We start from the raw sequence: 13,438 nt of genomic DNA on the forward strand, positions 1-13,438 counted from the left end.
TTTCCCTTCAGCAAACCAGGTGCAATATTTATAAGCTCATCTCCTCCAATCAACTCTTCATCATCTTCTTTCTTAAATCCCTGAGATTCCAGCAATCGATAGATCAACGAAGGAAAAGGAAACTCGGTTGCTTTCCAATCACCTTCTCTAAAAGACATAATATTGTCAAACACCAACTTTCCAAAGTCTAAAGGAGCTTGAGTTCCAATGGAAAACAACGCGAGGGCTTGTGGTCTAGTAACCACTGTTTTATTGGTAGATGGTGTCCAGTTCCTTGTGGCAATCTTGTGAAGCACATAAAAGAAAGAAGTAAGCTTTGCAGCTAACAACCTGTCCGGATGCAGAGGAAACCTTTGAACCATTCCTCCAGTGATCACCTTAGTGATTTGATCAATATTTTCAGAGACTGTATCATCTTCTACATCGGAAGTATTGTAGTGCTCATTTATCAGAACAGGAGTAAAATCATATATATTTCCCTGGATGTACACTCTTCCAAACTTAAATGATTCTTTATCTCCGGTTCTTGTATTGATATTACAATAAAACTCTAGCACAGCTGTACTTGAAAATGGACTGGCAGTGGTGACAGTAGAATATAAATTCTGTTGTTTCAAGAAAGTCACCAAGTTCTGCTTCTCAAAGGACACTTCATCAATATTTCTTTCTTCCCAGCAATCTTTACCAGAATGAATTTCCGATTCATCAGCAGATTCCTAGGAATAAAACTGAAGATTGTATGCCTTTGTAGGATCAATCTCATAATCAGATTCATCAGCAGTGTTGTCCTCGGTGTTGGCAACACTGTCATCAGTAACTTGTTCCTCAGAACTCTCAAAATCATCAGAAGCAGCATACTCATAATCTTGTTCCTCGGAACTCGAAGAAGATGAACTAACAGACTTCTGGGGCCGGTTATCCTCATACTCTTGCATCATTTCAGCATCGGGTTCATCATCATCAGATGGAACTCGTGAGGATACAACTGGTTTAGCTTTGGACTTCTGAATGTTAGCCATGAATGTGGCCAGAGAAATTTCTTCATCGGTAGACACTGGAGCCTTTGTGGTTGTCTTTTTGGAATCATCAACAACAACAGCACTAGATGGCTCTTTCTCAGTAAAAGCCACGTCAGTAGAATCTTCATCAGATGAATCATCACCAATGGATGAATTTTCATTCTTTGATTTTGTTTCTTCAGCAACAGAGGTTTTTGGTATTGCAACCACCTCAAAATCTTGATCTGCAGAATCATCTCTAGATGAAAAATCTGGATCATCTAAATTAGGACGAGAAGTCTCCCCCTTACCACAAAATCTCTTGTTTGTAGTAAAGTCGGGGTTGTAACCTGCTTGGCGCTTTGACCTCCTCGCTATTGGCGGTGTTGGGAACACACAATTCAACACTGAGAAATTAGGAGGATTCTTAAGGTCGGTCTCATTTTTGGGTTCTCCTGGATCAAGATCTGCCAACGGTGTAGGTTGAATGGTCGCAGGTACAATCGTGAGAGTAGGGTTTTCAGAAGAGACCTCCAAAGGCTTGTCTTTCTCTTGATGACTCATCTCCGATCTTATATCATGCGAATCAAACTTGTTTCCTGCCATTATCAAAGAATTTGAAAGCAAGGGTGTTTGCACATAAAAATTGGAAAATTTTGTGTGTTGCGTAGGCGTGCCAGGCACGTGAGTGCCGAAATGAAATAAAAATAAAATCTAACTTCTAAAATCAACCGAATGTGAGCCCCGATTTCATCGTCGGTCTCAATTCCATCGGTTAAACGCCAAAGAACATAAGAAATTGTGAAGAAAAATTCTTAATAGCCATAGAAACTCTAACTATGCTACTGAAAATTCAAAATGATAATGGTTTGCCATAACACAAAAACATGGTGCTGGAATGTTCGAGGAACTCAGCAATATGAACTAAAATATACACTGGAAATTTTTGAAAACATGAAACAAAGATTAAAGTATGAAAATCTGCAGAAAAAGTACTGTAAAATCGAGAGCAACTTTTGGAGTTGTTTTGGATTTGTGTGAATGATTGATTGTTCCCAAATGCTCCTGCCGATGGTTTTGCTTTGGAAATTGAATAACCACCTACTACTTTTTTTCACATAGTGGGCCACGTTTCTTCCCATTTCTCCCATTATTTGTCTTGACTTGGTCAAAGTCCTTAACTTTCATTCCCATTTGCTTCTCATTTTTACCCGGCCATGATCTTCCCTTTATTTCTGATGGGCTAGCCGATTGGGCTTCTCGACTTCAGGAACTGGGCCGGAGGAACTCTTATAATGGGCTGATAAAATAACTTTTTATTTTTGGGTCAAACAAAGGGTTCAAGAGAATTTTTGCAGAGAGATTGAGAGAAGATTTAGGCCGATTAAGAGTATAGAATAAATCTCCACAGTGATAGAATTATATAGGAAAAAGGGGTTCAAACGGTAAAAAAAATCCATATCTATCATATCAGACTTGAAATCTCCCCCTAACGGTAACAATCCTCAACGGATACAAAATTTCTTAAATAAGGAAATTAAATTTGATTAATTAGGAAAACCTGAAAAACTCTCACTTAGAATAAATCAATATTCCCCAAAAATAAATAACTTCACGTCGAGTTTTAACACCACTGAAACATGTTCAATCACAGAAAATTCAATTTTCAGCAAGTTGGACAATTTTTCCAATTTTGTTCGTTTTTGAACTTTTAACTCTAAGCACGATATGATCACAGTAAATGCAAAATGCATGACCTAATTTATGTCTAAATAGAATGAAATTAGATTAGATAAAAAAAATATAATGCATGCAAAGTGTGTGCAGCACGTGTTAAGCATCAGTATTGGAAACACATCCCAACAACATTGTAGTCTTCAAAATAATTTTGAATTTTTCACACTTCCAGAGCCATGTTATTCTTATTTTTTTATTTTGGTTCAGAAGTGGTAGCCTGCACATTAAAAGAACGGTCTTTATTGGACTCTTTTAGGTAGCTTTTTCCAATTTTCTTCCGATTTTAGTTTGATTTTCAAGACATTGGCCACTGAAATTTTATCAAACTTGTATTTTAGATTTTGCGAAACCAATTTTCACATGGGGCACAATCATGGAATACACGAACATCCCTCAACTACTTCGTGGTTTAGTTAGAACACATTATCATGGCAAGTGTTTTCTAAAAAGGAATTTTTTCAGAAGAACTACAACATGTTTGTCAGTGTTATCAAACAGTGAAAAACATAGAACATTATGAGTATGCAGTATGCCTAAAGTCCTAAAAGTGCATATGCATGTTTGGTGTTGTCCTTTAGTGTTGGTAACACTTGGGGACAACAACTGTGAGTGCTTATAATGAACACATATTGAGAGATTTTCTAAGACTGGAGAATCTCTCAAAGTTTAATGCTTTTGTTAAAATATCGGCCAGTTGGTTAGTGGTTCCAACATACTCCATATGGATCATGTCTTTCTCAACTAAATCTCGAATGAAGTGATGTCTTATGTCAATGTGTTTAGTTCAAGAGTGTTGTACTGGGTTTTTTTTATGTATCTATAGCACTTGAGTTATCACAATACAAAATTGGAGTTTCACTTTTAAGACCAATGTCTTGTAGCATTTGATTCATCCAAATTAGTTGAGAACAATAACTTCCCGCTGCCACATATTTGGATTCAGCAATGGAAAGTGACACACAGTTCTGCTTCCTACTATACCATGAAATCAAGTTGTTACCCAAATAAAAACAACCACCCGATGTGTTTTTCCTCTCATCAACATCTCCTGCCCAATCAGCATCACTATAGCCTACCAAATTATTATTGGTTTTCTTAGTGTATCATAAACCCAAGTCTAAAGTTCCTGCAACATACTTCAAAATTCTTTTTAAAGCTTTCATATGTGTGACTTTAGGATCAGATTGATATCGGGCACACAAACAGACACTGAACATAATATCAGGTCGACTTGCACTTAAATACAGCAGACTACCAATTAGCTTCTGTACAGAGTGTTGTCAACACTGTCAGCAACACTGTCTTTGCATAGTTTTTCACTAGTTCACATTGGTGTTTTCATATGTTTAACATGATCAGTACAAAACTTCTTCACCAAATTTCTAGAATATTTGCTTTGACACAAAAAAATTCCATCACTCATTTGTTTCACTTGTAATCCTAGAAAGTAATTCAACTCACCTACCATGCTCATTTCAAAGGTAGCAGTCATGCTTTCAACAAACTCATTCACAAGTTTTTGAGACGAATCACAGAAAATTATGTCATCAATATAGATTTGACAGATAAGAATGTTACCTTGTACTTTTTGAACAAAAAGTGTTTTGTCTACCTCACCTCTTTTGAATCCAATGTCAAGAAAATACTCCGTGAGTCTTCCATACCAAGCGCGAGGTGCTTTTTTCAATCCATATAAGGCCTTCTTCAACTTATAAACATGATCAAAATGATGTGGATCTTCAAATCCCTTAGGTTGTCTTACATATACTTCTTCATTCAAAATTCCATTCAAAAACGCACTTTTGACATCCATTTAAAAAAGCTTCATTTTCATATGACATGCAATGGCTAACAACAATCTAACAGATTCTATACGGGCTACAGGTGCGAAAGTTTCATCAAAGTCCACCCCCTCAACTTGTGTATACCCTTGAGCTACCAACCTAGCTTTGTTCCTTACAATATTTCCCGATTCATCAGTTTTATTCTTAAAAATCCACTTTGTTCCAATGATATTACTATGATCAGGTGGAGGAACTAAGATCCATACATCATTTCTAACAAATTGTTCAAGTTCATCATGCATAGCATTGATCCAAAATTCATCTTTTAAAGCCTCAACAACATTTTTTGGTTCAATGTTTGACACAAAACAAGAGTATATTACATGTGAGTATGCAGAAGACATGCACACTAACCCTGCCATTTTTCTATAATCAACTTTCTCCTTTCTTCGGGTTTGCATCCTTCCTTGTGCATCTCCTATGATTTGTGAAGTAGCATGGTTTTTCTGAATTCTGCTTGGTACATCATGTCCAGCATCGTGTATTTCATCTTCAAAATCATCCTGATCTTCTATACTCTGTTCATTATTCTATTTTGGTGAATTCAGATCCAGTGTTGGACTCAGTGTTGTGCTGTGTGATTTTTCAGGTGTGACAACACTAAAATCAGTCTGGGGGTTTACAGTGTCCAGCAGATCATCAATAGTGTCTTCAGTTGTTTTCCCCTTCAGATCTGCATAATCATCAAATACCACGTTAATAGATTCAATGATAGTTCTAGTTCTCAAGTTAAACACACGATAAGCTCGACTATTCAATGCATATCCAAGAAATAAACATTTATCGCTTTTTGAATCAAACTTGGTCAACTGCATCCTGTCATTCGAAACATAACATATTCATTCAAAAACATGAAAATATTTAAGGTTAGGCCTCTTTCCCATGATAATTTCATATGAAGTCATAGTAGAACCTTTCCTTAAATACACATTATTGGATATGTGACATGCAGTATTTAAAGCCTCAGCCCAAAATCTTTTTGCAATATTTTTTGAGCTTAACATAACCCTTGCCATCTCTTGGAGGGTTCTATTTTTCCTTTCGGCAATGCCATTCTGTTGAGGGGTCTTAGGTGCTGAGAATTCATGTGATATTCCTTCCTTTTCACAGAATTGATCAAACAATGAGTTTTCAAATTCCTTACCATGGTCGGTTCAAATCCTGATAAACTTCAAAGAATACAAGTTAGTAATCTTTTTTATCAATTTTTTGAAAGCTTCGGATGTCTCAAACTTTTCTCTTAGAAAACTTACCCATGAGTACCTTGAAAAGTCATCAACACACACAAATGAATATCTCTTACCTCCACAGCTTTCAAGCTCCATAGGTTCCATTAAGTCCGTGTGTAGGAGTTCAAGACTTCGTGTTGTAACACTGGATGTAACACACGAGTTTGCTTACCTTTTTTACAGTCTCCACACACGTATGGAACTCCAAAAGTCAGATTTGGCATCCCACGTACAACATCATACTTGCTCAATTTCTTCAGTGCCTTGAAGTTAGCATGTCTTAACTTTTGATGCCATAAATTCAAATCATCAACCTTGGTGAATTTGCAAGCAATTTCCTCTTCAAGTTGATAACAACTGTCCAATGATCTAGAACTTGTCAAAACATAAGAATTACTCTTATCAAATACTTGACACAGATTTTTATCAAATTTAACATAAAGATCATCATCACAAAGTTGACTAATGCTAATAAGATTAGAATTTAATCCTTCAACATGTAGAACATTTTGAATCTTAGGCAATCCTTCTATATTCAAAGTTCCTTTTTCAAAAATCTTTCCATTTTTTCCTCCTCCATACGTCACTTTTCCTTTATATTGTTAAACATAGTCAGAAAGATACTTCTTCAATCATGTCATTGTGGCGTGAACTCCCACTGTCGAAGTACCAATGACCTGCAACATTAGTTTTCAAGAAAGTATAAACAACCTTACAGTTGGATTTAGCTTTTGGTACCTAAACCTTTTTCTCAGTATTTTTCCTCCTGGCAGTGTTCTGGTTCAGTGTTGGCAACACTGATGGCAACACTTGCCTGGTATTCCAGTACATATAGTTATACCTGAGCTTAAAATAGTAAGACTTGATGTGACCTTGCTTGTGACAATAATGGCAAACAAACCTACGCTTCCTTTTTTTGGTCCTCTGAACAGGAACCTGTGTCTTCAATGGAATTGGTTTTTTCTTAGGAATTGCACTTGGAACGTTAGCAGAGTTACTGTTCTCTTTGACAAAAATAGTTTGTGACGACTCTCCTTCTTCAAACTTGCTATTCTGAAATCCTAGACCAGCTCTGTCATCTTTTCCCATCATCAATATTGATTCCAGCTTGGTCTTGCTTGAATTAAACTTTGAAAGAGCTGCATTGGCTCTTCCAAGCTCTTCTTTGACCTTGCATAGTTCTAAATTCTTCTTGCTTAGAACAACTTCAAGTCTAGCCACTGATGCCTTCAGTTCACTGTTCTCTTTTGGTATAATTGAATTTGATTTGTTCCTTAACATCCAATCAGTATACAATTCTTCATACATCTTCTCGGCATTCTCTAAAGACATCTCTTCCTCATCAGCATCCTGATTTCTAGAGTCTTTAGATACCGATGGATTTAGACAAAAAGCTTTTGGTCAGTGTTGTGGCCAAGTGTTGTGACACCTGTGACAACACTGTGTTTCTTCTGCACCAGAACTGACAGTGCATTGCGAGTTTCTTCTTCTCCTTGTTATGTACCCTCCTCATCTTCATCATCACTCAGGGAAGCACACATTCCTTTGTGAAGTCTGGTTGGGCGCTCATTAGCATAGTGACCAAAGCCTGTGCACTCATGACATTTCACATGCTCAAACCTTTTTGAGATATTCTGTGTTTTTCCTTCTTTCTGAAATTGATTTTGACTATTTGATGGGATGATATTATGTTTTGGACCGCAGATTCTCAATGGTTTTCCAACAGCAGAAGCATTCAAAACTTTGGGTTTCTGACCAGGTTTCCTTGATTCTCTCATCCTCTTCAAGTAAGTACCAAATTATTTGTTAAGAAAGGCAATGGATTCATCTCCTAAGTCAGACTCGTTGACTCCCTGTGTCAGATCAACAAAATCATTGTATGAGTCATTATAAACTTGAAGTGCAATAGACTTATCTTTATTTTTTTTTTCCAAAATTCATCTCCAACTCGTAAGTTCGAAGTGAACTCACCAATTCATCTAAGCCCAGAATTGATGTGTCTTTCGATTTATCAATAGCACAAATCTTCATATGAAATCTTTCCGGCAGTGATTGTATCAATTTACTCACAAGTCGTTCATTTGAAATAGCATCATCAAGATCAATTGCCTCATTATCGATCTTCCTCAAGCGGCGTTCATAATCATCAATTGTCTCACTTTCTTCCATCCTCAAATTTTCAAACTGAGTAGTGAGAATTCTTCTTTTGGTTCGACGCACACTTTCGGATCCTTTACAGTGAATTTGAAGTTTTTTCCCAAGCCTGTTTAGCATATACACAGTTAGTCACAAGTGAAAATATATTAGAATCAAGAGAAGTAAATATAACATTAAGGGCTTTGTTGTTCATATTCGAAGCAGCAATTTCATCGACATTCCAGTCCGTTTCTGATTTGAGGAGAAAATCTCCTTCACCATGGTTCTCCTGGGTGGATTCCAGCCTTGTAGCAGACATTGCCAGTCCTTTTCATCAATCGATTTGATGTAGACACGCATCTTGACTTTCCAGATAGCGTAGTTGGATCCATCCAAAATTGGAGGACGTTGAGCACTTCCTGAATATGGTATCTCCATTGTGATTTCCTGTCAAACACAAAAACAAAATCACACTTAGTATCATCAAGTGAATGTCTTTGACGCCACTTGTAAGGTTTGGACAGTCTGAAATTACAAAAATACCAAAAAATAACTTGTTGACTTTTTGAGTTTGTGTTATCTTTCAGTGTTGTGAACACTTCAAGAAAACACTATGCAGTGGAATAAATAAATAACAGAAAATAACACGAAGATATTTCTGCACAAGTATTAAATACTTGTGCGATGCCTCATGGAGAAATAATCAATAGAAAATCAAATCAGTTTACAAAAACCAACTAGTTATTATTTATGAAAAATTTACTTTTCTCAACAGATTGAGAAAATAAAAAACTTCCTAAAAACTAGTAAGAACTAGAATAATAAACCAATAGGAAGTTCTAAACCGAAAAACGAAAATCAAGGATCCACTTTCAGAACAACACTTCACTCGTATATTCTTCAGTGTTTCCAACACTATTCGGCAACACAACGTAGCAGTAGTATTTTCTTCATAAATTCTTCAATAATTGATCTTCAACTCTCCAGAATTTCTTCAGTAATTTCCCTGTGTGTTTTGCTCTCTACGTTCCTCTCTCTAAAACTCTCGATTCTCGATTACCTTCTGATCGGTCCATGCATTCCCTTTTATAGACCTTCAATAAATTTTCATAAATAAGATCCTGCACATCATGGAAACAAGGCATAATCAGAAATCAAATATTTCCAGGAAGTAATAATAAATATCACCAAATATAAAACTTGTCTAAGAAAGACAAAACTATAAATATAGAAATTGAATGCAAATAGAAAACAATTTAAAAGACATGTACTCGATATGTTCTTTCGAACATTAAAAATGTTGGTTTTTCCATCATGAATAGGAATATTATTTTTCTCACGTATTTATCATTCATCTTACTTTATTTTAAAACTTCGTTAGTTGGCTTTAGTTATTTTATCTTTCTCAGTCTTTGTTATCAAGTTTAGTGCATCGTAAACTTGAAATTGAATTGTAAAATTGTATTTTATCATTTTATGTGGGGTTTTTTTTTTCTATTTAGATAAAAATATATCGTTCTTCATATATTTGAATTTTCACTATGAAAATAAATTGTAAAGTTGTAAATTATACGTGCTTATATCGTGTCAAAATAATTTTTATTACAATCATATTTATTTATTTTAAATTTTTTGTCATTCTACTCACATTTATGTTTTATTTATTAACATGTTTGGTCATTTCGATAAAAAAAAAACTTGTTTGGTCATTATTTCTATAAATTTATGTTTAGTGTATATATTAAAAACATCATGTTGAGTATTTGAATTATTTATTATAAGATTTACGATAATAAAAATTCATGCTAATAAATCTTATATCTTAATAAGATGTCACAATATCATATTCAAATATTTTGATATACACGCAATGCGTGTGTATCGTTGCTAGTATATATTATATGTATACTGTGTGTACATATATATATATATTGTGTATGTATATAATATAATATAGTAAATATATATTGTATATATAATATATAATTAAATATATACTTACATATATTATATATATTTCATTTAATATATATGCATGTATGTATATATAATAAGAGTATTGTTATGCTGCACACCAACCATGCCCAACTTTGTGCTCACTATGTATAAGTCAACTCACTTGTTATATAAGTCAACTCAACTATTATATATGGTGGGCACATAGTTGGCATGGGTTGGCGGGTCCAACCCGGTTGGACCCGTCGGGTTTTAATGCGGGGCGGGGCGGGTCCAAAAAAGAGGCGGAACGGGTCTGGGTCCGGCTCCGATTTTTCTCCGGCGGGGTGAATTCCGAGTTTGGCAAAATCCGCTCTGAACCCGCCCCATTGTCATCCCTAAACATGATTTCATGTAAATCAAGACATATCTAACATGAGCTCGTATTTTAAACATAATGTGGCTTTGGAACGACTTTGTATTGTTGTTCATTCAAACCAAGGGAGGAGGCAGGTAGAAGGCCACCCGGGCTTAATTTTAAAATTTTTTATATGGCCCAAATTTTTGAAAATGAATTTTAAGTATTATTTTTTGTGTTAATGTTATACTAGCCCGGGTAGCCCAATTAAAAAAATAAAGTAGCCCACCTTTTAATTCTCAAAATTAGTCCAAAGAAAGAAAATAAAACAAAAAATGGGTTTTCTTCATGTCTATAATTGTCTTAGTGTCATATTCTTCGCTCTCAATCTTCTAAAGTTCTCTGACATTATAATGCTCCCAATTTTATAAAGTATATATCGATCAAAAAACGATGAAATTTTTATATACGCTGAGAAATATTTAATATTTTTGTAATTAATTTTGAGGCTATTTTTCTTATTTTTTTAATAAAAAATTTTACTGTTTTTCTACAAAAATCGGTGTTCTTAGCTTACATGATTTTTGGATTTCTCGCTAAAAATTTTTTTAGCCCGGACGAAGTTGAAATCCTGGCTCCGCCATTGATTCAAACCCCATTGTGCATTATTTCTAATGTAGTTGATGGACTCAGAGTCAAAGGAAATTGAACCTATTTAAACCTATTCGCTTAAAGTCAAAGAAACAACGTTCTTGTGGGGAACTTTTCTGCCACACCAAAATATTGGCTAAAGAAAAATATAGAGTAACTCATTTACATAATAGTCTGTCACACCAAAACAATGGCTAAGAGCATCTCCAACCATCCTCCATTTTGGAGGATTCCTCCAAAATGGAGGAATGTTTGGCCTCCAACCATCCTCTATTTGCATCCTCCATTTTGGAGGATGCTACAGTGACCTTCATATTTGGAGGATCACTGTTCAAATAGAGGATGGATTTGGAGGATGGCATATTTACGAAAATGTCATCCTCCAAAATTATTTTTTAGACCTTGAAAATGATGAATTTATTTTTTAGTCCCTATTTTAAATTATTTTCAGTTTTTATATTAAATATTACTTGGTAAATTGGTCTAATTTTTATTATTTTGAGTGTTCTCCCATTTTATTTTTAAAATTAATTTCAGTGTTTAATTTTTTTAGTTTAATTAAATTTTATTTGTTTTTTTTATAATTTTTCAATAAATTAATTGTAATTTTATTATTTTTAAATAACATTAAATGGAAATTATGAACAAAGTAATTAGAAACACACAAAACAATTTAGCACAAACATTTTATTCAAAACACGATTTACTACAAACATTTTGTCGACTTAATATAACTTGGAAACCATGCGATTATTTTGACACGAGAATAAATCACCAACAAAAAAAAAACACAAATAACAATAAAAATAAACACACTCGTCGTAATCAAGAAAATAAACTAGTAGTCCGATAGGTTGGGTCCGGGTGGTGAAGTTCCTCCAAAAAATTGTCTGAAAGGTGCAAAATTCCCAGCGGAACTATCCCCCTTTTCTAGTCTTTTCTTATAAATGTTTTGTTACTGTTTGATCAAGTATGGACGCACTGACTCATCAACAGACATGGGGTTCAACAATAGTATTTTATTATCTTCCTTCTCGGCCATTATATCATTTCTTTGTCTCTCAATATCAATGAGCTCTTTTCGATGGATCTCAGCATTCTCCATCACAGCCACCATTTTCTCACTACATTTGGCCATTATGGAAAGGTCATTCGAGTGTTCTTCATTAGCTTTTCTTTTTCCTTTGGCCTTTTTTTATGCCAATTGAACGCTTAAAACCCCCTGATGGGCTATCTTCATCCAGGTTTATAGCAAATCCGGATAAAACTGGAGAATCAGGTGTTGGTGATTCTGTGTTGGGAGAATAGTCTGATTGGGATGAATCGATGTTCCCATGGTTTGGTACAAAATTAGGTAAAACAGCATTGGATGGTCTAAAATTCTCTTGATCTTTAAGTAACTGCCAAACATGATCCAACCTCCAAGTCAACCCAGATGATTGCTTAAATAATTCTTTTGATCGATCCAACTACAACCACATATAATTTGTATCTTAGTTGCATACTGTAAAAATAAAATTCATTTGAAATATATATTCTAACAAAATTTACTACTCACAATGTCTTTCTCAGAAGCACCACTTGGACGGCTAAGTTTCACCTGGCTAACACATGAACTAAAGTTTTGAACAATCTTGTTTATGTTGAACCAGCGGCATTGGAGGGCTTTAATAGTACGAGGCTCTGCTGAGCTATTAGTGACTTGTTCGTTGTAGGTTGCTGCAACTTGCGACCACAACTTATCACGTGATTGGTTTATACCAATTATTGGATTTTGGGAGACATCAAGATACACTGTGACAAGGAGTTTGTCCTCCTCGATTGAGAAAGAAACACCGCGTTTAGATGAAGTCATTTGATAATAAATAATTAGTTTATGTATCTGATATATGTGAATGCTAAGAATGTCACTTCTATTTATAGCTCAATAATTTTGGATAACAAATATGGTCCAACGGTTAATATTAAAGGATATATGATCTGACGCTTCTAATCAACTTACTTGGATGTATGTTTCTTGAGATACGCAAATTGAATCTGAAAGGTGTATATTTAGATAACTAAGTTTTAAAAAAATATGCAAAGATATGTTATGTGTACAGATGAGTAGTCAAATCAGTCATCAAGACCCGTGAGTAGTGGCCAACTAGACATCACATCTTTTATGTCTTTCATTGCACGATTGTAGACAACACGTGATAAAGCTGTGCAATAGTTGAGTATTGAGTTGTCTCTGATCGCGACTAGACAACTCATGCCAGCTGCTACTAGAAGACATGACTACTTGCAAATAAAGTATTAAAATATGTAAATATATATATACATGACCTTTATATGTGTGTATTGTACATGACCAGTCACATCATTTGTCACTACCCGTGAGTAGTGGACAACTAGACACACCCATGCCAGCTGCTAGTAGAAAATATGAGTACTTGCAAATAGACAAATAATGGAGTATTTTATTGAAATGACACAAGTGGATAATCCATTATTGGATTCCATTTCAATGACACAACCCGTGACATTTATGTACAATCAAGTATTAAA

The 13,438-nt window shown here is 34.8% G+C and overlaps 1 protein-coding gene across 1 annotated transcript; it reads right to left on the bottom strand.

Annotated features, from left to right (window-relative positions):
* Positions 1 to 12,054: 12,054 nt before the first annotated feature.
* On the bottom strand, positions 12,055 to 12,743 carry LOC140862421 (glutathione S-transferase T3-like). Its single transcript, XM_073265444.1, has 2 exons — positions 12,447 to 12,743; positions 12,055 to 12,357 (listed from the first exon to the last, which is right to left on the bottom strand). The coding sequence occupies exons 1-2, from the start codon at positions 12,741 to 12,743 to the stop codon at positions 12,055 to 12,057; spliced, it is 600 nt and encodes a 199-aa protein (XP_073121545.1).
* Between the last annotated feature and the right edge of the window lie 695 nt (positions 12,744 to 13,438).

This window comes from Henckelia pumila, chromosome 4, assembly GCF_033568475.1.
Source record: "Henckelia pumila isolate YLH828 chromosome 4, ASM3356847v2, whole genome shotgun sequence".
In the NCBI taxonomy this organism is placed as follows: domain Eukaryota; kingdom Viridiplantae; phylum Streptophyta; class Magnoliopsida; order Lamiales; family Gesneriaceae; genus Henckelia; species Henckelia pumila.

Bases quoted from the DNA above. Each gene is read 5' to 3' on its own strand.
- LOC140862421 (XM_073265444.1), bottom strand. From the start codon at position 12,743: ATGACTTCATCTAAACGCGGTGTTTCTTTCTCAATCGAGGAGGACAAA. The intron at 12,358-12,446 runs GTGAGTAGTAAA...ATGTGGTTGTAG, and splicing joins GTGCTTCTGAGAAAGACATT to TTGGATCGATCAAAAGAATT.